General features: G+C 47.5%; 1 protein-coding gene and 2 non-coding genes across 3 annotated transcripts; 2 read left to right on the top strand and 1 right to left on the bottom strand.

The window, feature by feature from the left end:
* The first annotated feature begins 171 nt into the window (after window positions 1-171).
* Window positions 172-27,315, top strand: LOC135819168 (uncharacterized). The gene is made up of 14 exons (XM_065332326.1): window positions 172-755; window positions 2,642-2,851; window positions 3,590-3,780; window positions 4,208-4,312; window positions 4,678-4,740; window positions 5,166-5,201; window positions 6,421-6,525; window positions 11,039-11,165; window positions 11,439-11,765; window positions 14,830-14,963; window positions 15,697-15,845; window positions 18,600-18,758; window positions 22,182-22,251; window positions 26,826-27,315. Exons 1-14 carry the CDS (start codon window positions 524-526, stop codon window positions 26,832-26,834), a joined length of 1,917 nt encoding a protein of 638 aa, XP_065188398.1. The 5' UTR covers window positions 172-523; the 3' UTR covers window positions 26,835-27,315.
* On the bottom strand, window positions 23,877-23,960 carry Trnal-cag (transfer RNA leucine (anticodon CAG)). Its single transcript has one exon. It is a non-coding gene; the product is annotated as a tRNA-Leu (tRNA).
* Trnal-cag (transfer RNA leucine (anticodon CAG)) lies at window positions 25,136-25,219 on the top strand. The gene has a single exon. It is a non-coding gene; the product is annotated as a tRNA-Leu (tRNA).
* Window positions 27,316-27,990: the final 675 nt, after the last annotated feature.

The following is a 27,990-nucleotide window of genomic DNA, read 5'->3' on the forward strand; positions in this document are numbered from 1 at the left end:
CGCTATGAACGGAAGAAACACGCGCCTGTGCAGGCAAGACGATGTTGCCATCGACACCTTGGGACGCAAGCGACGCGGTACGGTACAAAAGCATAGCTGCGGCATTTTTGAACAAGCATGGTACATGATGTACTGTACATGGCTATTCATGTATTGTTCAAATCCTTTTTCTTCATGACAGGATAGGCCATATACATGGGACTCCCTGGATCTGATTCAAAACAGCAGACGAGGGAGTGATTCGTGATTAGAAACACAAGTCCCCGTGCCGTGTAACAGTTTGTTGTCCCAATGTCATCCAACTACCGGTAGATACAGAACCACAAATCCACAATGTCGATTTTCCACTGAGTGGTTTGGAGCTTGAGGCAGTTCAAGAGTTGGTTTTTTCCCTTCTCTTCTCCAACATCTGAATGTTGAATTATTTTGTAAACGACTATTACTCTGAGCTGTCACAGTGTCGGCGAAACAACCGTAGTGCAGGCAGCTCCAGCAGTAGACTCCGCAAGTGCCGGTAATAGCAATGGCATTTTGGAGTGGAAACTCTGCGGGCGTCGGCGAGCCGTCCCCTGTGATAAAGCCCAAACCCACGCCACCTCCTCGTGACGGTGATGAGTGGCTGAAACGCGAGGGTCTCTCCACCTTATTTCCTGAAATCCCTGACAGTTTTTTAGGTCGATACAAGATTGACTACCATGCTGAGACTCTAGTTGGAACGGAAGAGGAGATTGCAGAGAGTCTGAGAGAAAAGTCTGGTGAGTGACGGCTATTATTAATGTTCATGAATTCATGATTCGAGTGTATCAAACAAAATTTCAGCTCCTTCAATTTCATTGTTAAGTTTGTACGTGTGTGTGTGTGTGTGTGTGTGTGTGTGTGTGTGTACGTGTGTGTGTGTATGTGTACACATTATGAGGATTTCATCCCAGCTGACAGTGTCTGCTCCAGAGCCGGGCCAGCGACCCGGTTGGGGGTACTTGGACCTGTTTGGAAAAGAACACCGGGTCACTTGTGACCCGGTTGGGAAAATAGTAATTATTATACATCAGGGAGCCCTCAAATATTTACGACTCCCTGATGTACATGCAGTAGCCGCACTTGAACGTACCCGGCTCTGACCCGGTTGGACGAGTTGTACCAGGTACACGTGTACCAGGTTGGTTTGAAATCCTAGAGTAGACACTGCAGCAGCCTGTGTGAGTTCACAAGAAGCGTGAGCAGTTTCAAAGTCTAAAAAAAAGTTGAACTGTCTTTGCTGGAATGACGACTACGCCACAACCTACCAGTGTTGTAGTTTTCGACCGTCACTGGTCTATAACAAAGGTCCCGGGTTCGAGTCCCGGTGGATTTCGGCAAAGACACACGGATCCAGCTTTTGTGTGGGTCTACCCGCTTGGGTAGGTTCCTTCATGGTGGGTTGAGATATCCACCCGTACCCCCCCCCCCCCGTAGTGATTGAACTAGACCCTCCTGCCCGGGGGCACTGTGGCTGCTGGTTCAAAAATCTATAGCAGCATTTGACACCAGGGTCGGCCCGCCTAACTGCAAGACACTGTGCTTCGCACTGGGCCTGTGGATCCACGTGGACATTTTTGACCCAGAAGTCGTTACTTATTGACTTCTGCTGCTATTGGTATTGCTTACAAGCCTCAAGCCCCATCAGCAAAGCTGTAGAAGAACGAGGCAACCGAAGAAGAAAACCAGTAGTACACATACTGACCAACCACCAAAATCTCAATCCCTGGACAAGACATGCGGAATCCCTGGAATTCTCTCAAAATCCCAGGATGGCACGAAAACACGTGAAAAAGAGCTTTTCCCGCCAACAAAAACGTTCGACGGCACAGGATTCTGGACTCTCCGTACAGCACAGTTTGACCCTGCATTACAGTTCGATCAGTCGGCGGGTGCCCAGCGTCCTTGTCGGTGCAGATCATGCAGGCTAGGCTGGTCAGGTCTTGAAAGTTCCGTGCAGAGTTCCAAATGCGAGTGCACACCGTACATATTTGTGAAAAACCGAGACATTGGAGGCGAGTCACTGGAGTTTTCAGGAAAAACCTGGATCAGACAAAAACGTGATTTTTCCGGGAGTTTGCTTGAAATCCCCGGGATCCCGGGAGTAATGTTGTTTTCCCGGGATTTCCCCGGGAAAACCGGGATGATTGGCCTGTATTAGTATGGGTGGAATCCTGATGATTCGAATCCTAAAACGCCAGAGAGAAAAAAACTTCTAATTATCGGGACTCGGATACTGAGCCAGTGAATATAATTTAAAAAATAGAAGAAATCACATGGAAACGAGTTATGAAGCAACTATCCACGACTGTTACAAGATAATAAGGGGGGGGGGGGGGGGAGGGAGAGACAAGAAGTCACTTACATGTAGTTGTAATGGTTATCAACTTGTCACCCTTGTGGTGCTATTTCATCCACACCATTCATTGGTTCTAGCTGTCTGTACTGCACTTGATAAGGGAACGCGGAAACATGAATGAAAATAATACTGATCAAGAGATGGGTGGCAGTTCTTCCACTTTTAATGAGTACACGTCTCTTCCAGTATGTGCATGATATGTGTTGTGCAACTTTCCAGCACATTTCCAACATGTGTCGCACTTCTTTTCCCTGCTTCTGGCTTCAGAGCTGGACTTCTCCGATTTGGAAAGGTTGGCGGCGAACATCGACGCGTTGATTGAGCAGATTAACCAGCTGCATATCATGACCGGACCTAGCAGAGGTGTGCGCGGCGTGACGCGCCTTGCCACACGGGGAGGTGGCGGCGGCGGTGAGTCCCGCGACTCCAGCGTCGTCACGGCAACAGCGGCACAGAGCGCTGCTGCTGCTGGTGACGGTAAGCTGCTGCTGCTGCTGTCAGCCTGATTGTGGTGGTGGGCGGCTGTGCTTGAATTGATATGTGGAACATACATGTAGATCTTTATTTTACACATGCATTCTCCTGTTTTCTTCTCCAGTGTATATTGTATTGCATTTTATCCATTGTGTTAATTTTCTCCCCTAAAAGAGGCTTGAAATTCTATGGTGCAAAAAAAAAAAAAAACAAAAACAAAAAACAAAACAAAAACATAGAGCGTAGGAGTATGGCTGCAGGCATAATTGCCTTTTACCCACTGTCTTTGCTCGAAAAGTAATGCAGTTAGCCCTGGTGGCAAGCTTGCGCGACTTTATCGCAAGTGTGTGATTTATGAAGACACTGTGGACTTACACACACAAACATGCTGTACCATTTACAAAGGTGTGGACTTATCGGGAATGTGTGACTAAATGGGGCAGGATTTATCGCAAGTACAGTGTAGACTAAAACTAAGCTGCCTGGAAGTGCTCAGTTCAATAGTGTACCAGCTCTAATCTTTTCCCTGTATATGTGCATGTGGTGCTGCATACCTTTGACTTTACCTGGTGAGAGTCAACTTGGCCTCCCATGATGTATTTATTGTACCATCTCCCTCCCCCCCCCTCTCTCTCTCTCTCTCTCTCTCTCTCTCTCTCTCTCTCTCTCTTTCTTTCTCTCTCCTTCTCTCTCTCCCCCTCTCTCTCTTGGGGTTGTTCTGTGTTTCTTTGGTTTGTTCAGGTATTCTTCAGCCATCTGTTCCTGAGGAGGCTGTTGCACCGGGTGGTTTGGGGAGAATGGACACAGCCATGGCCACCACCGTCGCCAGTGGAGCCATGCACGGCACCAGGGGAGGTGCTGGTGGAGGTGCTCGGCAGAGACCCGGCGCAGGGAGGCGAGGGAGACACGGTGATCAACCACGCGGCATCTCTGTAAGCCATGTCTTCTCTTCTGGTGACTATGCTGGGGAAGTGCAAATTTAGCTATTTTTCAATGGCAGGATAGCGAGTCAGTATTTACTGTCATGTTCATTGCTGGAGTGTCACAGACTTGCAGAGTAGTTCAAAGCCGTCGGTGCCCATAGTTTGATATTGATCTATGAATGGCATTGTATGCAGGGTGAACACCACGGGGCAGAACTCTTTCGATTCTTAACCAAATTCCTAAGCCTGTACATCTATCTGGTAGCGAAACTCTCAGCTGTCAGCTCAAACAACTCCCTGCGCTCTGCTCTGGAGTGATGTTGGTCGACCGAACATTCGATTCGAATTAAGCATCTTATGCCATGTTCTCTGTGTCTGCTTATTTGTTCCTCTCTTCACGCAACTGCCTGTGTGCACCATGGTCACCCGGCGCTAGTCGGTCAAGTATCCGGGTTTTGACGTGGGCGAAGTAACTAGCTTGCCAGTGGTGGTTGAGCCAGCAGAACTGCTCAGCGAGCCCGTCAGCCATCTTGAGGTGTCAGTAAGTATGGGTGTGCAAGTAAAGAATGATTCATATCTTCCTCCTCTCTCTCTTTTCTCTCTCTCCTCCCTCTCTGTATGCTCTATTCTGCCATAGTTGACTCTCACCCTTCATCTCAACAGAATAATTGGCTGTCTTTTGACGTGCCAGGTGTTGTCTATATACTTTAGTATAATAAAATGAATAAATATGATTGCAAAGACCGGTACCCTCCCAACCAAAACAATGGTTGCAGCCTGGACGTAATTTCCTTCGGAGTGCACCTTCAACCTTGCCCCAAAGCTGTCAAAAAGGGTGTCTGTAAGCTAGAAGACGAGTTCCTTCCTTTGATACACATGTGCATTGTGTGTCTTTGCCCCTGTCAGGACGATTTCAAGCGGAAATGGCGGCAAGTGATGACAAACGAAATGTCCATACTCCTCTTACAGGTGCGTGTGGTGCGTGTGTGTGTGTGTGTGTGTATGTGTGTGTGTGCTTACATGTACACGTATGTGCATTGCAGTTTCAACTGTCTGCTTGGTGTTGTGCTGTGTTGTATCATGTGATGGTTGCCATGGAGACATCCAATCAGTGTCTGCCTGTGATAGTCGAGTGTGCACTACTGCCACAATATGTCTTTGAGGAGTCTTAGCCAGTGCTCTCGCTTGCAGTATTGTGGAGACGCATGTGTTTGCTTTGTTGTGTCCAGTTCTTATCATGGTAACCATGCTGGTTAAAAGGGTCCACTGATCGTGTGTGTGTGTGTGTGTGTGTGTGTGTGTGTGTGTGTGTGTGCATGTGTGTCTCTGTGTCTTTCCGTCTGTAATTGTGTATGTGTATTGGCCATGGCGTTGATGTTGTTGTTGACCTGCAGGATGTCTTCTGGTGGTTCTTTCTGGAGCACTTCAGTGTAAGGAATGGGTGTGTGTGTGGGGGGGGGGGGAGGGATATGTGTATGTGTGTGTGTGTGTGTGTATGTGTGCGTGTTTGTGTGTGTGTGTGTGTGTGTGTGTGTGTGTGCTGTAATGTTGCCGAATGGCGTCCTCATACGGCGGTTGTATTCATCTCCGGCCAAGATGAGGCCCTGCGGATTACACAAGTACTGATAACGGCCGGGCCGTGGGGTATAAATGTGGTCAATGGCCGTGCTGCTTCACTGAATGGTATTTGCCAGTAGCCGGTGTGAGAATCAGACTTTCTGAATCGAACACGTCTGAAAACTCCCCCAGCAGCTCGGCGCGAATCTGGTCGATGGTGGGTTCTGGTGCTGGCTTGCTTGCGCTCAACTCGGCAAGCAGAAGGCCAGTTGGGCGGTCACAATCCGAGCACACACAGGGATGTGCGGGAGAGTAGGGCATCAGACAGCTTGAAGTATACATGGATGATGGTGTGGCGGGTCTTGGAGCCTAGCTCAAAACTGGAATTAATCTGGCCAACGAACACGAGAGGGGTACCTGTGCATGGGAAGTGTCCATTGCGAAAAAAACAAGCCAGAGACACACCACCAACTTCTGTGGACGCCAAACCCAGCCAGCGAACAGCTTAGCAGAGTGCAAGTCAAAATCACAAAATTTAAATTAAGAAATCTGTGTCTCCTAGCTACTATACTATCAGCATTAAGAGGTTGCCGGGACATGACGGGAATAATTCAAACGTTCTGAGTGTGTCTGGATAGTGGTAACCCACAATACTAATGGACGGGCTGCTGTAAACACATGTTTGACAAGAGAATGCACTCTCTCTCTCTCTCTCTCTCTCTCTCTCTCTCTCTCTCTCTCTCTCTCTCTCTCTCTCTCTCTCTCTCTCTCTCTCTCTCTCTCTCTCTGTGTCTCTCTCCCTCCCTCCCTCCCTCCTTCGCTCCCTTCCTCCTTCACTCCCTCCTTCCTTCCCTCCCTCCTTCCCTCCTTCCTTCCCTCCCTCCTTCCCTCCCTACCTCCTGCCCTCCCTCCTTCCCTCCCTCCTTCCCTCCCTCCCTTCCTTCCTCCCTTCCTCCCTTCCTCCCTTCCTTCCTCCCTTCCTTTCTCCCTCCCTCCCTCCCTCCCTCTCTCTCTCTCTCTCTCTCTCTCTCTCTCTCTCTCTCTCTCTCTCTCTCTCTCTCTCTCTTCTGCCCTGTGTTTCTCTATTTGCAGCCAGATGCAGAGAATCAGGACCTGCTCTTCTCACGCATTGCCGACACGTTTGTATGGATGCTGGATTCGCCCAGCATGGAGGAATACCGGGACGATATGTTTCAGGTGAATTATGCAGCTCTTGCCGCACATAAATTCCACACCAATTTGTAAAATCGGTTGTTATAAGTTTTGCACAAAATGAAACCCGTGCTCATGTCAAACAACAAAGTGACAGTGGTTTAACTCCGGAATGTTTTCTTGTCACATTCATCAATGGAAAATGTTCTCAATGTTGTTACTTTGTTGTGTGACATGAGCACGGGTTTCGTTTTGTTCACAGCTATTGTTGCCAAACTAGCTCGTTCGCCCCCGTGCAACCACACATCAGCGCAACCTCAACAACCATTATTGGTTGCACGAGTAGATTTTCATTACTGATTTTCATTATAAATTGGGAGAGCAAAATATGAATTACGAGTCGAAGCAAACCTCCATGACCAACAAACTCTAAAAGCCCGAAAAGACCCACAGAAATACAAGCTGGCATGCCTGCATGCATGCACGTACAAATTCATCATACAAGATGTACAACGCTAGCGTATACTACTGATGTACAGAAACACGTGCACAGTCCGCAGCAGACCAAGATTCAAAAGATAACGATTCAAAAGTCCGTCACTACGCAAATAAATTACTTGAACGGAGAGAACATCGATGAAGCGTAATTATTACTAAAACGGAAAGTACTGGAAAGCAGTTGTACAGTTCAGAAATACAAAGAGGAGTTAGACATTGAATCAACTGAGTAACATGTTGTCAAAACAAGCAGTTCTTCCTCTTCACTCCATCACCTGACAACATTACTCCAGTACATTTAAAACTTATTGTTACTCACGATAGCGATGAGGGGCTTGCTAGGTGCTACGATTCCGCAAGCCATGCGGAGCGTGATCTGGCACATCCACTGCATGACCCACATTGATTTCAATGCGCACACCCTCGTCAGTCTCACTGTCAGAGACATTACAGGAATCTTCTGAGGTTTGTAGACTGCATTCAGGGTCGGCTAGCGGAATGGGATCAGGCTTAATAGAGTCTATGTTGATGACCTTGTCAAGTCGGCCAGATTTAGAGATCACGACGGTAGACTTCGATATGATACGAGAAATATACCAGCCAGGCTTAAAGGGAGGGAGACGCTTCTGGCGTCGTACACCCACTTCCAAGAGAATGGCATCGCCAACTGCATACGGGCAGGGATCTGGTTGTTCCACGAAATCGGCAGAAGACAGCTCTTCATCAATTAGGTCGCGGATACTTGCAGAACGTCGTGACAACTGCTCTGCCCAACTGCTCAGGTCACTCGCCCCAGTCTCACCGCACGTATAACACAATCCACCAGTACGCCGACTGGTAGCGACAGCAGCCACACTCCTTGACGGTGACTGGACTGAGACGAGTGCTCGAACTGCATCAGCACATCCCGTCACCGTCATCTCCTTTCCAGCGAAGGCCAACCGGGTTTGCTGCGCAATATCAATCGGTACACCTGCCAGCATCTGCTCGATGACCATAGCATCGTTATCGCCGGTGTCAGTGTGACCAGACATGATCAGCAGGCGTCTCCAATCTGCCACAAAAGCATCCACACTCTTGTCTTCTCGCAGCCGCCTGGTCGTAAAGGATCTATACGCTACACTCTTGGACGCTCCAAAGGACTTCAGCATAGCCGCAGCTACTTTGTCCTTGGACTCCTTGTCAGCGTTTTCCATTTTACTGAACACAAGGAATACGTCACCTTCCAGAAACAAAGGCAAGCGCTTCATCATTGCAGCCTCGTCCGTCCATCCAAACACATCTGCCAATACTACGAACTTTTCCCAGAAGGTGTCCCATGACTCCTCTGGCCTACCTCTGTAGGGCTTCACAAAATTTTCCAGTTTCACTGACAAGATGACCAGTACTCGTACTGTCACAACTCCAGTTTCCAGTTCCTCAACTGACTGTTAGTGTTCGTTCCCGGGTTTCGGCACCACTTGTTACCAAACTAGCTCGTTCACCCCGTGAAACCCCACATCAGCGCAACCTCAACAACCATTATTGGTTACACGAGTAGATTTTCATTATAATTATATTGGGAGAGCAAAATATGAATTACAAGTCGAAGCAAACCTCCATGACCAACAAACTCTAAAAACCCCAAAAGACCCTCAGAAATACAAGCTGGCATGCCTGCATGCATGCACGTACAAATTCATCATACAAGATGTACAACGCTAGCGTATACTACTGATGTACAGAAACACGTGCACAGTCCGCAGCAGACCAAGATTCAAAAGATAACGATTCAAAAGTCCGTTACTACGCAAATAAATTACTTGAACGGAGAGAACATTGATGAAGCCTAATTATTACTAAAACGGAAAGTACTGCGTAGCAGTTGTACAGTTCAGAAGTACAAAGAGGAATTAGACATTGAATCAACTGAGTTTCATGTCATGAAGTTGGTTGTTCCAACGAGGCATGACTAATACCGCCGAAGTCACAACTTCTAAGTGAGTAACATGTTTGTCAAAACAAACAACTTCTAAGTGAGTAACATGTTTGTCAAAACAAACAACTTCTAAGTGACTAACATGTTTGTCAAAACAAACAGTTCTTCGTCTTCACTATCTTACGGTTATCTCCTCGTCGACTATTTATTTATTTATTTACATGTACTTGTGAAAAGAAGAAGGACGAAATGTTACGAGTTATGACTGATTTTGTCCTTCTTCTTTTCACAATTATTTAATTGGCTCACCATCCGAGTTAAATATTACATGTACTTATTTATTTATATGTATAATTATAGTAAATGTAGAGGTGGAGGATTTATTGCAATTACATACCATATAATTGCAATAAATCCTGAGGCTACTACATTTATTATACATAGACAGCTGGAAGTAGACAGAAACTGAATTCTCCATCGCTCTGAAATGCGAACATCCTGACCTATTTTACGGACTCGAGCGGAGGTTGCAGTGTTTTCTTGCGCTGACGGAAGTGTTCGTCGGCGGCAGCTCCGTCAAAAAGACTCAAACGAACCGATCGCAACTTCTGTGATGGTTTGTGCTGCCATGTCGTCGGATGCAATGGTCAATGGTTATGTTCGGATGGTGAATCGGTGGTTCCATGCCGTGTGGCACAGGCAGAACACCAAAAACCAAGTGAGAAGATAAGCGCCAATTTTAACTTGGCGGACCAAGTACGTGTTTTGGCCTTGGTCCTGCATGGTCAGTATTATCTTATACTGAGGGTTTGGCACTCCAGGGACCTGGGCAAAGGGTCGGTATTACGAATTTTATGTACTAACCGATTATGTTGTAACCGGACCTGTAAACAGTTGTATAGACCACGTTTCGCCAAGGGATTTCAGATTTCTATTTACTAAGGGGTCGTCCGTAATTATCGAAAAATTAAAAAATCCGTCCTCGTGCAAAATTGTCTCTGACCCACCCACCCACCTCCCATTTTTTCCCATTAATTTTTTGATTTTTACCGTTGCCCAGCTCGAAAATAAGAACTCCTGACTCCTGACCCCATGTTCACTGATTGCACCTACATGTACATGTACATGTACATGTACATGTATGTCAAGTACTAGTAGCTAAGTAAAGTGAGTAGGAGGTCTACCGACGGCCATGCACGTCCTACAAAAGAGTCATGTACCGGTATATCATGCTGGTGTTTGCGATCCTACACTACGTCTACAGTGCACTACATGTCAGTGCAACAAGTGTATGAAGTCACTGACGAAAAAAAAAAAAAAAAAGTACGAAAAATCAAAAAATTAAATTCCGCCAGCGCTCTTGACCACCCACCCCCTTTCTGCCTGAGGACGGATTTTTTAATTTTTCGAAAAATACGGACGACCCCTAACGGGGTTTATGTACTAACCGGACTCGTTATAATGAGGGAGGACCTGTATATGGAAAGAGAAAAAGACCTATAAGTTACTAGTTATGACTAACAGTCCACCAAGGTAACGAGATCATATACAGTCAGATAGTGCGAGAACAAGGCGCAAACTCACAAGGATATTGAGACATTCGACTAACTTCTAGGTCTTTTTCTCTTTCCATATTACTATTGGCTCAACATCCGAGTTTTTATGTATTAAATTTTGTTTATTTATTACACTCAACTCGTGGCACATGACCAATTGGCACACAAAGTGCGAGAGAGGCGTGATAGCCAACCACGGCATATAAGTTTTCCCTGTCAAAATTAGCCATTTTACAGTTTGTAGATTGTTTGGAGGCTGTGTACATGAAATTTGAATAGTATCTTTCTGTGCTGTTGTCTGTGCTGTTGTCTATGCTGTTGTCTGTGCTGTTGTCTATGCTGTTGTCTGTGCTGTTGTCTGTGCTGTTGTCTGTGCTGTTGTCTGTGCTGTTGTCTATGCTGTTGTCTGTGCTGTTGTCTGTGCTGTTGTCTGTGCTGTTGTCTATGCTGTTGTCTGTGCTGTTGTCTATGCTGTTGTCTGTGCTGTTGTCTGTGCTGTTGTCTGTGCTGTTGTCTGTGCTGTTGTCTATGCTGTTGTCTGTGCTGTTGTCTGTGCTGTTGTCTATGATGTTGTCTTGTCCTACAGTTATACCCTCACTGCCTCTCTCAATCTCTGCTGTATTCGTTCTGTCGAATGTTCCCGTCGTCCCGCGGCCTCTTTGATGATGACTTCAGGACGGATGTGGCTAACACTATCTGGCAGTGGATATCTGGTAAAGATCTCTGTGTCTGTGTGTGTGTGGGGGGGGGGGCATGTTCATTGGTGCGTTCCCGCGTGCGTGCGTGCATACCGGTACATGTTATCTTTGCAGGGAAAATACGTATCCCACCAATCTTTTTTTCTTTCTTTCTCCAAGTACTTCACTTTTTCATTCAGCCAGAGCACATGTTATGCTGCTCCGTCATCAGGGAGATGAACTGACAAATTCAAAAATACAAATTGATTTTAAAGTTGTGTGTGTGCATGTGTGTTGTGTTCACACCAGGTATTGTGTGTCCGCCGCGCTTTCACTGGTCCCAGTGGCCGCTGAGTAAGCTGGGCGTGTGCCGTCCCGTTGCACACATCCCCTCCGACACTAACATTGTGTTGTATCGCAAGGCCCTGCAGAATCTCGACCTGCTGCCACCGCTCAAACCGCACGATCAGACAACGACAACAACGACTGCAGCTGCAGTGGGGGTGGCACAGCAGCGTATTACCAGCGCACTGCAACGTGCCACCGCAGGTCAGCCGAGAGCGACGTCCGGCAGGCGACATCCCAGTGCCAGACCAGTGTCATCACAGCGCAAGCGAGCGGCAGCCAACGGCAAGAGTAAGGATTGTGCAGTACTCTGTCCAGTGTACCGTGCTGATACCAAGTACACGCATATCTCCGGTTGTCCGGACCCTCTTTGTTACGGGCACTTCGGCCTACCGGGCACCCTTTGGGCGAATTCCAGTCTAAATATTACTGGGCACCCTTTGAGCGAGATTCAGTCTAAATATTACTACTCTTTGCACCCTTTGAGCGAGATTCAGTCTAAATATTACTACTCTTTGCACCCTTTGAGTGAGATTCAGTCTAAATATTACCACTCTTTTGTCACCTTTTGTGGAAATAATGACGTCATATGCCATATCTATTGCCTTTCCCCATCAAAATGTATGCGATTCGGAGTTATGGACATTACTACATTCATGTCTCGTTTATCCGGGTGGTCCGGGACCGGGCACTGCCCGTAACTTTGAAATGTCCATAACTCCGAATCACATACATTTTGATGGGGAAAGGCCATAGATATGGCATATGACGTCATTATTTCCACAAAATGTGACAAAAAGAGTAGTAATATTTCCACTGGAACTTGCCCAAAGGGTGCCCGGTGGACGGAAGTGCCCGTAACTTCGGGGTCTGGATAACTGAGGTATGAGCGTACTTGCTTCCCAGATCTGCTCATGTCAGCTCGTACTTGCACTGATGATGCCCCATTGGCCCACACACAAACACACGCACAGATGGTACTGTGACATGCCATGCCCCGCCTGCTGGTTTTCCCGTAGTTCAGTGCGAACACAGACTTTACTAGCTGTATGAATGTGTGTACATTGCCATGTTGAAAGAAGTGAGCGGTCAGGCATGCAGCAACATGCAATCCCATGAGTTTGTGTACAGGTATCGTGTGTGTTTTGAATGCACCTTGTCCTCCATCCCACCTTCATCGATGCTGTAGAAGTACAAATTTCCGTTCACGAAATCTTTCGTTAGATCACTCGACCAGCAGGTTCGTTACGTGCTAAATTTAGTTTTTTTTTGGTCGAGGTCTATCACCCAGAACGTTCAGAAAAAAAACTTTAGTTTGGTACAAACTTTAGTTATTTCGTGCCCCCTAATGAATATAGCGAAAGCTAATTCCAAACGAAAATTTGTACTTATAATATACAGTATTTTAAAAGCATATTGCCTTGTGTGAAAAGTGAAAGGTAGTGCGGCCATACAATGTCTAATGAGCCAGATCAGTTGCCGTATATGCCACATTGGAGTATAAGCCGCACCCAGATTTTTGGTCACGAAATACGGACATTTTCCCTCTTTACCACCGTTGATTTGACTATCGTAGTATAAGCCGCACCAACTTTTTTTGGGTGAATTACCGGTGTTTAAGGGGGAAGACTGGTCGTAAAATCCCTAAAAAGTCGAATTTGTAAATTCATATCGAGTGCTACATCAGTTGAAAGAGCATGAATAGCTGCAAAATCTCTGAAAATGTTGCCTCGATCTGACCAGCCGTTCAAGAGTTATGGCCGAAAATGTGCCCTTGCAAGGAAAGATTTTTTGTTGCGCTCTGTCATTTTTTGGCAGCACTGTTTTTGAATCTGAGCAGACCGTGCGCAACTTGTCGTATCATAGAAACACGCGAAAGTGTGCAGAATTTTGCTCCAAGTCCAAAAAATCACGTTTTTTAGCCACGTGCAGCAGGACTTTTGCCAGCACCCTCTGACGTTGCAGATATGTGGCTTGATTATTGTAGTAGACGTTGATTTAGTGACTTTGGCAAGTTTGAGTCGTGTCAAGAAGTCGGGTAGGATCTGTGTTGCCACACCTGCCGACATGTCAGTAGCCTGCCGATTTTTGAGGCCTGTAATGACCTGCTGACAATTGACCTTCTCCTGCCGACAACAGCCATGAAAGTATCCAAGTTTGCCCTTGTGCTTGGTTTAGAAGTCATGGTCCAGATTTTTGGCTATTACTGCTCATCACGAGTGTTTCCATAGCTCTCTCCTAAGGCGCTAAGCGAATCATCAGCTGCCCGGGGAAAATCGGCAAACTCAGCCTGAGTCTCATGCAAAGCCGTGAAAGGTTTTCTTAACAGTTCCGCGCCCGTGTGTGTCTGTGTATCTGTGTATTGGGGTTACTATGAAGGAGGGGGGGGGGGGTCCGGGGGCAAAGCCCCCGGATGATGCATTTTAATTTTTTTTCATCCTACTGATATTTGGCTATAATGATGTGGCAACACTGGGTAGGATTCAGTACTAGGCAGTAGTGGAACGTGAGTGGTAGTCTTTGCCGATTTTGAGGGTGTCCTGGATTTGGTGTGCAGCGCTGTGGAAATGGCTTGCTGTGGAGGTCCCAGCACTGGATGTTGTATCAAAGGTACGGCCTCGTAGCACACCCTAAACCTAAAAAAATTCAAAAATTGACTTGGGTATGTGGGAGTCTGTGAGAGAACGCCCACTCGTGGGGTTGTGACAGATTCCAGGGCCACGTTGAGGGGCCCTATCTCACCACCCATGGCTGCTTCTGGACTTTTTTTAGGTTTGGATCCCGCGCACGGACAGAATGGGCAAGAAAATGTGCAACAAATTGTAAATGCATGTTTTAGGCTCCTGGGTGGCTCGCAGACCGTGGCACTATGCCGGAATTTTGAGTTTTTCCGGCCTGGAAAGCCTGTCAGTGAGGCGCAAGAACGTTTAAATCATGTCCAGAGGGCCAGCATAGTGGCAGGAGTGTGTGGTGAAAATTTCACTCAAATCCATTGAGAGACACCAAAGTTACGGTCAATTGAATGCCATATGAAATTTATGGGTAGGCTGCTAACCTTTAAGTCACACTTTATAGTTAAGAAACTCTAAAGTGTGACTTATACTCCGAGTTTTCGGTCTTTGATCACTTTGCCGGTGGGTCTGATCTACTCACCTCCCACCGCTTTAGGAGCTGCATCTGCGCCTTAGCCCGTTGCAGGGTGGTGGCATTCCTACGGATACTGAGAACTCAGTCTGATTCTCAAGCGAACCGTGACATTTTTGCACTCCGGAAAATACGGTACCAAACCTCTCTGACAATGCTCATTGCGTGTACAAGTGATCAACTACTGTCGAAATGCTCATTGTGTGTACAGATGACCAACCTGCCAGACCATCATCAGCTCCACTGTCCATTGCTGATCATGTAGCACAGCAGCTGCATGCCAGTGACCTGGAGGCTGAGCGTATTGAGGAGCAGAATAAGCGAAACAAGAAAGTGAAGGCCAAGGTAACAATGAGCATGTGTGTGTGTGTGTGTGTGTGTGTGTGTGTGTTTTGTTTTGTTTTGTTTTTGTTTTTGTTTTTTTACTGAATACCACAGTACCATCAGATGCTGCACAGCGGGGGCGGTGGCATATTGGATGGAAGTTAGGGCGGGGCAAAAGTAACTCCTCCGATCAAAGGTCTCGGAATCATCGTTACTCCTGTGCGCCGATACATAGGAGAAAAGAAACCTGTGCATCCAAGAGGGAAGCACCGGCTTTGCAAACGATAATGGGGAGAATTTGAGATTGAGATAGGACAAAACAATAGTAAAAGCAGTGCACCGTAGGAAGATGGAGATAACTGATAATCGGATTTTAAGGCTGAGCGAAGGGGATCAAAGAGGGGTAGAAGGGAGCTGGAGTGCGGTCAGTATAATTAGGCTGGTGTGTTGGCTGCGATGGAGAGATCATAGCCTATCTGTGGCCCACTTCCACTTGCTGCGCCGCAAGTGGTCGTTGACATTTTTCTTGAACGTGTGCATGCGTGTGTGTGTGTGTGTGTGTGTCCATGTCTCTCTCTCTCTCTCTCTCTCTCTCTCTCTCTCTCACTCTCTCTCTCTCTCTCTCTCACACACTCTCTCTCTCTCTCTCTCTCTCTCTCTCTCTCTCTCTCTCTCCCCCCCCCCCCCCCTACTAACACTAACACCCATTCCCTGTGTCTGCATGTGACTGTGTGTAACTCTGTGTCACACGCAGTCGCACACGATAGGATCAGACGCCGACTACCGGCGTGTGATATTTGACATGAAGGGACGTAGCCCTCTGGTTGAACACTTTCTGGTATGTCACCGCAACCTCTCCAAGCGCACCAACACTATGATCCGAGCCGAAATGGAGCCAGACAGGTAAGCTTGAGTTTGAGAGCATTGCTATAGTGAGAAACAATGTACCAATGTCATGGTCATAAGATAGTGGTAGCGACTTCGGCGATGATTTTATAGGAAAGGTGCTCCCCACACTGGAGCTCGTCCTTTTCGCTGATTGACGTGAGTCGTGAGTCAGTCAAGTGTCAAGTCAGTTGGCGGGAAAGCGTGATCACATTGTTGTTGGCTTTTTGGCAATAAAAAAAAAGATCAACTGTGCACTCGTATTCTATACACACATCAAGGTAAAGTAGGTGAGCAAGTGTTCCAAGAATGTTTTCTCCTGATTGTCATCACTTTGAATAACATTGCGGCATTGGTACGTAGGAAAAATATCCGAGTGTTTAGGGAGAATGTGAAAAAGTATTGCCCGCGATGTTTCCCCACGTTGCTGCCCCGTAAATCCAATCACTGGCCCACACTTTCTGCACCCTGGGTCAAGCCGTCTGTAGTGCTTGGCTGCTGTGAGAACTAGCTCAGTGCACCCGGTCGCCATGGTAACTCATGCCACACGGGTCTCGAGCTAGTCGTTGGGTTTCGCATGCCACCGCTCTTCTGGGAATTTTATCGCTACACTGCCGTCACAAGACAAGCCGACTGCTGAGCAGCTCTGTGTATTGGGCTGTTGTGTAACATTGGGACGTGGGCCCAGCATGTGGGCACTGGGCATTCAGGTGCATTTTGCTGTCACAAAGCATCGGCAATCTGGTACACTTTCCCTGGGTGTGCTTCGACTTCCAGTAGCAGTGGTCGACAATGATGTCTCTAGGGCAGCAACCCTGTCAATAAGTCGCTGCATAGTATCTTCCAGGCGAGAGGTTGGCATATCCCTGCGGTTCACAGCATACACAGGTTGAACTTGTGTTGCTCGTGGGTTATGCATACTTTCGGTTTCCCAATATGGAGGATATGTGGAAAGCCCGCTGTAAAGCATCGTCCAGAGTTCCCGGGGCTGCTGTCCTCACTTACGGCATCCAAGCCATTAAGAAACTGATCCTTTGCCAGTAAGTCGCCAACACCAGCATCCAACAAGGCCAGTATCCGAATTTGCTCACAATACGTGGATACAGACTCTCCTTGGTTTTGGCGGCGAGTCTGCAATTCAGACCTGTGGCGATCGACATGCAGGGGAGCTGCGAAACGCTGATCCAACGCTTGCAGAAGGGCTGGCAACTGTTGTCGTGTTTCAGCAGGAAGGCTATAATAGTACGATTGCGCAGTGTCTGATAGATACAGACCAATATAGGCCAGCTGATCAGCTGGCGTCCAATTGTTTGCCTGCCTGACATTGTCGAAATGCAGATGCCAAGTTTGTCAATCTGATCCTGGTGCCCCAGTAAACCTTTCTGGTAGAGCCCAAGCACTGCGGCTGTTGCTTGCCCTGACCACGATTGGCCATCTTGCGGAAGCTTACTCAGCACTGTGGAACACAACTACACTTTCCTCTCGGTCGGGAGTGAGTTCAAAATATAACTTAATCTTTTAGATAAAATAATAGTAAATACTGCTACCACCATGTGTAACATTCTCCCAATGTACTGTAGTACAAGTTAGTTTCTAGCCACAACAGCACTGGCATCATTGTTTCTGGGACATCCCCAACCCAAAACCACACTCAAGTGAAGTAAAAAGAAGAACAACAAAAAAAGAACAGAAAAGTTTGCAAAAAAAAAGAGAAGAAAACACGTGAGAATGAATTATGTAGCAACTATCCACGACTGTAACAAGATGATAAACAGTCAGAAGGTGCGATAATAGGGCACAAAACTGACAAGTTGCTGCATACCTCGTTCTCGTGTGTTTTCTTCTCTTTTTTTTACATTTATTACTGGCTCAGTATCCGAGACACGTTTGTACATTAGCATAAAGAATCCAAGATGGGTGCCGTTACATCATCAGAGTCTACAGTGAAAGAAAACAGGAATGGGCTGCTGAGTCTGGGGTTTGAACCTGTGAGAGGGGATCTGTATGAAACCGTAAACTTGGGTAAAAAAAAACTAAAAATACTTGGGAAAGACAACAAGCTGGGAAGACTACGCTATACATAAATTACAATCTTGGAATGTCACATATGCATCATGTATTTTTTTTAAGGCCAAGCTACACATCCAGATAAAAATTGACCTTTTTCATGACAGTAGACGCTGGTGTTTCTTCAAAATTCCCAAACTGCATTGCAGCGTATTTCTTGCACTTGAAAATACCGCCATTCCGGCAACAGGGGCTGATGATGCCCAATGGGCGAAATATTGGCAAAGTTATTTATTCATCTATTTGGTGCAGCTGAGAGCCTGTTGCCGGAATGGCGGTATTTTCAAGAGTAGAAGCTGGTGGCTGGATAAAAAAATTTCCCCAATTATCAAGTCATGTAGATCTTGGATATGTGTCACGTTACTCTTACGGTAGGAGAGCAGTGCCAAGTCCCACTCTTCGAATGTGATGACATCACATTCGAAGAGTAGAGGTTATGAACTGCATTGATAAGGTTGAGGGAGGTGAAATGGGAAAGGTCTGAAGAAATGAACTGTACCTCGTTGTTGTTCTTGGTTAGGATAGAGATTTCGCTAGCGTGACATTCTGTTCCTATGCACTGAGTGTCTGTTTGTTTCGCTGTCTCCGTCTCTATCTGTGTGGCTATGTCTGTGTGTGTCTTTGTGTGAGAACGTGTGTGTGTGTGTGTGTGTGTGCATGCATGTGCCTGTGTGTCTGTGTGTGTATGTAAACCATATTGCCCAGATCTGACGATTCAAAGCAAACATTTGACGACGCTCTTCAGCAGACCCGAGCATTTGGACAGCGTTTGGAAGACCGTTATCGCAAGGCAGTCGAAGAGCAGACGGAGCGAGCTCTGGCTCTGCAAGCTGAGTTTGCTGTTGCCAAGCAACACATACAAAGGTGAGAATATATCCACCTTGCTATACTTAGTTTGTAAGCAGTTCTTCTTCGTCCTTTTTGTACTCCGTCTCAAAACATAAGGGAAGAATTCTGGACCTAGTACCAATCACAAAATATTCAAGGCTTGGCCGGGCCGAGTTGGGAGAGTGTTTCCTCTCTCTCTCTCTTTCTCCCTCTCTCTCTCTCTCTCCCTCCCTCCCTCTCTCTCTCTCTCTCTCTCTCTCTCTCTCTCTTTCTTTCTTTCTTTATTTATTTATTTCTCTGTGTGTGTGGGGGGGGGGGGGGACACATTGGGTGGAGAGAGCTGTGCTGGCTGGCATGATCGCCCACATTTCAATTGACAAGTATGAATTCCCTCCGGTCCAACGAGTGATCAACAATGCCAATGGGGTGTAGCCGAAATCTCACCAGGATACCACACAGATCCGGCAGAAGTACCGGACCTCGATGCAGGCAGTCGTTCAGGCTGTTGTGTTCTGCGCGAGTTCTGGCGGAAGCATCATATACCACACGAACCTTTGTTGTGGTACTGCTGGGGCGAACAACACAGTGGTGGGGGATGTAGTGAATCGGCCCATCCTGGTGATCAAGGTTCACTTCCTCGATAATGCCATTGGCTAACTGCTCTGTGATGGTACAATGATACTTCTCAAGCACTTGTGGTGTCTGCTGGAGTCGTTTGACTAAGGATTTGAGACGGCCGAAGGCGAGCTCGTAGTTCTATGGTAGATTAGGTTGTGGAGTATGGCTATCTTTCCATGGCCAAGATACCATATATCGGCCGTTGATCAGTTGCAAGGAGCTGCGAAAGTGTTCCAGGGCAATGTCGTCCGCTGTCTGCGGATCACTGATGTCATCGCTGATACCAATATCTTCAAGTCGCCAGAAACGTTGGAGATCAAACACTGGGTCTGGCAAGGTGGTAGCATCTGTGAGCATGATGTGGCCCACAGTGTCATCTGTCTCGGTGTCAGTAGGGCCTGCTGGGACAAATCCCAATTTGGAGTTCAGCAAGACCAGGCCATTGTTGAGTTGGATGTGACCGATGCCCATGATGGAGAAGTAGAAATCCGTGCCAATAAGGAGGTCAATATCTACCTACTCACGCTTGGTGACAATGGTGTCAGCTAGTTGGATGTTCTTGACTTCAGGGTACTGGTCGATGTCGATTTGGGATTTGACAACGGGACAACAAATCCACGGCATAACATTGGTGGTTACGGGCAAGGCTGATCCATCTCGACATAGGAGGGAAAACTCCACTCTCGGCAGGGTGACCGTTCGCCGGGACGCAGATCCAAAACTAGCGATGGACAACACGTCTTCACCGACAACAGCTGCGTTGACAGAGGCAGCTAACGATTCATGAATAAATGTGCGAGTTGAGCCGGTGTCAAGCAACAGTCGGCAGTCTGAGACGTTGCCTTGCCCGGCGACAGTTGCAATGGCGGTTGGGAGATTCACGCCTTTGGACTGAACATGCACCGTAGCGGTAGTATGTTTCTGTGGCGCTTGCTGCTGCTGAGTAGGATAGAAGGTACTTGCGGTAGCTGACACTGGTGATGAGCCAAATTTCTGAGGGCACAGAGCACGGTGATGGGTCAATAGATTGCAGTGATAGCAGGGTCTTCTAGCAGTACAGTCCTTTGCCTAATGTCCCTTCCGTAAGCATACAAAGCAGTGGTCTTGTAGCTGCTGCTGTCTGGTAGAAACCGTGTTGGACGTTGGGCAGGTGTCCGAGAAGTGTTGCAACTTGCAGAAGAAGCATCTCGGAGTGGCGCGCCGCACAGAGCTAACTAACGTGGCTGCCGTGGCCGGAGGTTGGGAGTAGGCAGCATGAGGCTGTGCGGAAACAGGCGGTGGTCGTGGCAGAGTGCTCTCTGGTTTGCTGGCTGTGTCTCCTGCCAGTCGCTCGGCCGATTCACGGACCTCCAGGTAGATTCCCAGCTGTTTCCGCAGCTCATCAACAGTCCAACTCTGATTGTGGGGTTTCTGTGTCTCAAGTTGTACGATGACGCACTTTGGTAACTTGAAGTGATGACAGGAATCAGCAGTTCCTGTTGCACACTTTGACCTTCCGCTTGCAAACAGCGCAAATTAGCCTCCACCTCGTTGTAAATCTCCGCAACATGTGAGGTTTATTTGATGGCGCTGGCATTTCGGTAATTGCGCGGTATCGGGCTGCGATGATGGCATCCTTCTTGCCAAAGCGATCCTTCAATAATCCTAACGCCACGGGGTAATTTGAATCGGTGGTGGGAATACCGGCAATAACATCCAGGGCCATGCCTGTCAAATGACTTCTCAAATACGACAGTTTCTGTACGGCAGACAGGCTTTGATTTGTACCGATCGCAGATTGAAACATGTCAATGAACTCAGTGAAATGAAGTATGTCACCATCAAACTTCCTGATTGTGAGCACGGGCAATTTTACAGATCCATGAGCACTCTGTGCAGGCTGTGCTGAGTTGGCCGCCAGCTGGCCAACCGTGCTGGTGTGCTTCCCAATGGCTGACAGCAACTGCTGTGTTTGTTGCTGAGTTGCGGTGTGCATTGTCAGCAGCTGCTGGGCGTCAATTCCAGGTGCTCGACTGCTGGTACTGGTATTCTGGGCACTGGCGCTGGCTGTGGCTCTGTTGGCTTGAGCACTCAGCAGGGACAGATTTTTGAAGTACGACGGTAACGTACTGGCCATATTTTCATACTCTTCTTCATCTTCTTTCTTTTTCTTTTTTTGAGTTGCTCCACTAGCCAAGAAATCGTATAACTCAGCCCCGCACTTATCTAGGTCAGCATCTAACTTCTTGAGGGCATCTCTATGCTGTTCACAAAACTGGGTCCGGATCCCGACCCACTGGTCTGCGTCGTCAGATGGATAACTTTCTGAAACTAAACGTTGGCACTTCGTATCGTCATCGTGGACAGTAGAATACATTGCAATAATTTTATTTGCTAAAACTCGGAGACTCCCTGGATACTCGGACATGGTTCCGGCACCAATTTATGTTGCGACTACAGTCCATTTCAAAACTATAGACGCGCAGTGTTTTTGAAATATTTCAAATTTGGCTGGAATGTTTTGAGAATAGTTTTCGGAATATTGCTCAGGTTCGCTCCACAATTACTCTCGTATAGTTTCTAAACGATTGGATAACAGACGTAAACAGGTAAAACCCATAAAACAATCAAAACAAAACAAAAGGGCTAATGCTACGTGGACGATAACGTCACACAAACCTACACATGATATTGTGTACAACTTCGTGATGTAATCACGACAAGGGCACTGTCCCGGAAGGACAGGGGTGCTGGGTTTGAATCCCGCTCGTGGATCCTTCTTTTGCGACACACATGATTCATCATGATTCATACTTGATCTGACTTTGTCTGTACTGCTATTGTTGCATGATGGTCGCTCAGGGATGCTGATGAGAAGTGCAGGGACATCATGCGGCGTCGACGGGTGGCGACCGACGAACTTCTCGACAAGGTACGGTGCAGCGAGTGTGTGTGTGTGTGTGTGTGTGTGTGTGTGTTCGGGGGTCCTTTCAGAGCTCTTGCTTGGTCAGTTTAACATATTGCTGCTTGAGGTGCTGCACAGAAACATGCAAAGAGGAGATGCTCTCTCATACAGGGTATTCTTTGATAGCTGCATTTTGCAGGCACGGCAGTCAAAATAGAACAACAGATGAAGAAACAAGCAACCTTAGCCTAATAAACTAGCAACGCATCGTATATGATTAGCGCAGAAAGGACTACGCATTTCATCATACTGTAAGTGAGAAATCTTGAAGGACACTTCGCGCAGCTTCATTGCACTTGAATTGTTTGCAGGCAACCTGCCTACACTCAAGAGAGCACTGCATTTCACACAAGTGCAATGTGTGAAATGCAGTGCTCTCTTGAGTGTAGGCAGGTTGCCTGCAAACTCTTCAAGTTGAAATGAGAACTACAGTCGTCCCTCTTTAATCCAGCACTGTATAAACCAGCACCCTCTATAAACCAGCACCCTCTATAAACCAGCACAATTTTCAGTAACCAAAATGTCCTCTTCATGCACATTGCAGCAGTAAATCAGATTTGTTAATCCAGCACCCTCCCTAATCCAGCACCCTCCCTAATCCAGCACCCTCCCTAATCCAGTACCCTCCCGAATCCAGCACCCTCCCTAATCCAGCACCCTCCCTAATCCAGCACCTTCCCTAATCCAGCACCCTCCCTAATCCAGCACCCTCCCTAATCCAGCACCCTCCCTAATCCGGCACCCTCCCTAATCCAGCACCCTCCCTAATCCAGCACCCTCCCTAATCCAGCACCCTCCCTAATCCAGCACCCTCCCTAATCCAGCACCCTCCCTAATCCGGCACCCTCCCGAATCCAGCACCTTCCCTAATCCAGCACCCTCCCTATTCCAGCACCCTCCCTAATCCAGCACCCTCCCTAATCCAGCACCTTCCCTAATCCAGCACCCTCCCTAATCCAGCACCCTCCCTAATCCAGCACCCTCCCTAATCCAGCACCCTCCCTAATCCAGCACCTTCCCTAATCCAGCACCCTCCCTAATCCAGCACCCTCCCTAATCCAGCACCCTCCCTAATCCAGCACCTTCCCTAATCCAGCACCCTCCCTAATCCAGCACCTTCCCTAATCCAGCACCCTCCCTAATCCAGCACCCTCCCTAATCCAGCACCCTCCCTAATCCAGCACCCTCCCTAATCCAGCACCCTCCCTAATCCAGCACCTTCCCTAATCCCGCACCCTCCCTAATCCAGCACCCTCCCTAATCCAGTACCTTCCCTAATCCAGCACCCTCCCTAATCCAGCACCTTCCCTAATCCAGCACCCTCCCTAATCCAGCACCCTCCCTAATCCAGCACCCTCCCTAATCCAGCACCCTCCCTAATCCAGCACCCTCCCTAATCCAGCACCCTCCCTAATCCAGCAGATTGTCCGTAGTACAAATGGTGCTGGATTATAAAGGGACCACTGAACAATAAAATGCAATAACAATGCTTCGCCGTGGACCCATAGCAGAAAAAGAGTAAGACCGGTACGGTAGTAGACAGACACCAGTGTGTACTATCATTGTTAAAAAAATCTTAAAAGAGATACTGATGTCAGAAGTGGGATTCGAACCCACGCCTACAGAAGTAGACTGCGACCTGAACGCAGCGCCTTAGACCACTCGGCCATCCTGACACGCACACTTCCCTCCCTGGTGGGGCAGTATCCGTGACTTTTTCTCTGAGGAGCAAACAATACGCGTGTGTGAAACGCAGCCAGAAGAAAAACCTAAGGTTGTGAAAGTAGTAGTACAGAGAAACCTGTGTAAGCTCACCGCGCAACGGACCTTCAAAACGTGGTCTCTCTTACTAGATGTCTCCTTATCCAGGGTCGTTTGGCTGGACACAACATCCCTTGGTCCTGCTCGTAGGGGTGTTCTGGGACAGGTGGTTGACTTATCAGAGTGGTCGACTTATCAGAGTGGTCGACTTATCAGAGTGGTCGACTTATCAGAGTGGTCGACTTATCAGAGTGGTCGCCTTGGCAGGTCTTACAGTAAGTATTGCACCAGTCGCTCTGCACTTGAAACTCAGAATCATCAGAGAGTTTTTTCTCATTTTCTTTGTTGGAATTTCTTTGCACTCAACGCCACGGGTGTTTTATGGTTGTTTTATCATTTGCCTCGTTTTGATTGGCTGGGTGTTCATGCCTCGTTTTGATTGGCTGGGTGTGCATGCCTCGTTTTGATTGGCTGGGTGTTCAATAATTGTTCATGCCTCGTTTTGATTGGCTGGGTGTTCATGCCTCGTTTTGCTTGGCTGGCTGTTCATGCCTCGTTTTGATTGGCTGGGTGTTCATGCCTCGTTTTGATTGGTTGGGTGTGCATGCGTCATATACTCAAGCCCAATCACGAAATGAAACATGTCACTTACCTTTCATCCTCCACGACACTCAAACTCAGTCCAAGGGGGCAGGCTTGTTCTAAGTCTCTTTAGGGCAAGACCCACTGCAAACACAACAATGTCCTCTTACTTTAAAACGGGCTAGTGTTCCCCGATTGCACGGCCTGTCACGCACGTGAATACTTTCATTGGAGAATCAATCGCAGAATGTGCAATTTGGCATGCGTGCATTTACATGCTTCTCGCAGATATAGTCCATACACGTGACATATGATTATGATACCCCACTGTTCTACTCAATTAAGCATACTGTTTCTTGACTAATTGAGCACCCTGCACCAGTGCACAGCCCAGTGTTTTCAAATCTGGGGCTGCACAGCGACCGGCGTTAGAAGACTTATGGTCAGGCTTCCTTGAACAGTGGTGTACATGTGCGAAGGACACCGCTACTGGGAAGTCTGTGTGCATGTCAGGATGGCCGAGTGGTCTAAGGCGCTGCGTTCAGGTCGCAGTCTACTTCTGTAGGCGTGGGTTCGAATCCCACTTCTGACATAAACATCTTTTTTTCAGTGATTTTTAAAATTACTGATGTTTGACCATATCTACTTCAAGTACAGAAAGAAAGCTGACCTGTGAGCTGAAATCAGCGCCAAGGCTTATGCGGTCCTCGAATGGGTTTTTTGGACCGTGCATGATGCAAGCTTTTATTATTATTATTATATAATATATTTGAGGATTTCCCAAAGACGTAGTCTAAGGGCGCGTTTGGTTGGTACGAACTAGAACAGGATTCACCAGAACAGCGCGTTTGGTTGGGACTGCACCTGTTCTGGGTCGGCCAGAACATGTTCTGCTTGCTCCGGCCTCGAGGCCGGAGCAGCCCGAGCAGTTTCACTTTTTCACAGTGAAACCTGGCGGGAACATCGATTTTGGTCCCAAATGATCACGTGCATACGCTTTTGGGTTGGACTCGTCGTACCGTACACAGTGACCATGGTGACCCATACACATTTTGAAGAATGCGCCAAGTTTGGCATATTTTTCACAAAAATATGCTCTGTTTCTGGAGTACCGTTTGGTTGGCATGAGGCTGCTCCACGTGCACCAGCTGTTCGATCCTGTTCTAGATCGTACCAACCAAACGCACCCTAGATTGAAGGGAGTTTTTTTGACCCGCGGGTTGAATTTCTTTGGCCACGACTGTGTTATGAAGAATAATCTAGATTACATATCGCCAAGAGTATGGAGCGCTGTGTGAACAGAGAGCTAACTCTACTGCATATCTCCAAGAGTGTGCAACTCTACACATGTTGTCTGGCGCGGCGCGCTGCCCGCGTTATGTAGCCAAGCGCTGGTGAATCAGCTGGGCCATTGTGTCGTTATTGATCTGCTACGCCTTCCAGCTACCAAGTCCGCTTTTTTCAGAGACTTCAGATTTGGGTTTGTGCGTGTTTGCGCCGTACGCAGGCATTGCCTTTTAACTTACCGTATTGTGCGTGAACTGGTTGAGGCTAAACTTAGGAAAACTCCAATCCAGTCAGCTTGATCGTCGTTTCACTACGCCGTGAAGGCAGCGTGCCGCACAGGGCATCCATAAGACGAAGATCAGCGTTGCACACTCTAGGGGTTATGGACTAAGGGTTATGTACCGTTGGAAGAATGCCTTCTCCGCAGTCTGTCAGGGCCCTTAACCAGACAGAGTGTGGAGCTCTCTGTATGTGCACGCGGAGAGAATGCATTATGGTGTAGCGCGTCGTTCACGTAATTTTACATCAGAGTTACTCAGTAGAGTGAATGGTGATACGGCGCATCATTCGGATATCAGCTTGGACTGCAAGCCGTGCAGTCATGGGTTTTGTAGGCTTGTAGCTTCCATGATTCAGTCAGTAAAACTGGGCTGATTTCCAAAACACACACGCACACACGCGCGCGCGCGCGCGCGCGCACACACACACGATGAACAGGGAAGAAAAAGAGCTCGACGCAACAAGACAAGAGCAAAAGAACTGGAGAGTGTGCGATAGCATCTTATAATGTTGTGTTCCTGTGTTCCTTTGCCCTGTGTTGTGTTGTGTTTCTATTGGCTGATCACTGATCTCTCTGCTGCTGGTACTGCCGCCACTTCACACTATCATCTGGTGCCGTTGGTCACATTCAGCCGGTCTAACTGGCAGCCCCATCGTCACCGACCTACTAACGTGCCTTGTGTATGTCATAGTTGTGAATGTCTATCAGAAATAAACCTATGAAAATTATTAGCTCTGCCATCATGTCCACATACAAAACGTCTATCAGAAGAAGGCGAGGAAATTTTCTTTAAAAAAATCTTTTTTCTCATTTTTTCACAAAACTGTAGATACTTTGCTACCTCGTGTGGAACGTGAATTTTAAAAGATTTGTAGGATGTTGAATCTATGTTTTTTTTACTTTGATATTTGTTGTGTTCTATTTCATTTTCTCTGTGCTGCGCTGATGAGTCCACAAAGGACGAAACAGTTCTGTCCGCAGATTGAGTTATATGTTATTGTAATATTTTGAGAATAGCTACATAAATACATAATTATGCTGACCACTGTTGAGAATATCCAGTGCTGGCTTACGTGGCTTACGTGTTTGACAATGCTACTGACAAGACTTGGATAGAACCACCTGCGCGCGGTTGTGTGTTTGAACGTCACTGGGGCGGGGGGCGGGGAGGGAGGGGGGGGGGTCAAAACAGGGTTTGAGTGCAGCGGGTGTATGCTCCTACTAGTATGCACTGCCGTAGACCCTCCACTGCTGATTGGCTAATGAGTTGCCATGCATCACCGGCCATCATGAGAGTGATTGTGGGAAGTATGGAGCGGCGGCAGGGGATTGGAACCTATGAAAAATGACATCATCGTGAATGTTTTGCATCGAGTCATCTGGGGAGGGGGAGGGAGGGAGGGAGGGAGGGAGAGGGAGGGAGGGAGGGAGGGAGGAGAGAGAGAGAGAGAGAGAGAGAGAGAGAGAGAGAGAGAGAGAGAGAGAGAGAGAGAGAGAGAGAGAGAGAGAGAGAGAGAGAGAGGAGAGAGGAGTACAGTAAGACTCCTATATGGCCATTGCCCCTATAACTAGGAACTGCCAGCAACTCAGAACTTGCCATGTGTACGTATTGACAGCATGCAAGTAAAAACGTTCTTTGCCAAACTTAAAATCACAGACGTAGAACCAGTGGACCGTATGCGTGTTAAAACAAAATGGCGTCACGATTTATTGAAAGTGGTATAGTTGGTGGAACGAGTGTTCAAACCCATTTGAACTTCATACTGTTCGTCTTCTTTTCGACATGCTCCCTTTCC

This window comes from Sycon ciliatum, chromosome 6 (genome assembly GCF_964019385.1).
Source record: "Sycon ciliatum chromosome 6, ocSycCili1.1, whole genome shotgun sequence".
Taxonomy (NCBI): Eukaryota; Metazoa; Porifera; class Calcarea; order Leucosolenida; family Sycettidae; genus Sycon; species Sycon ciliatum.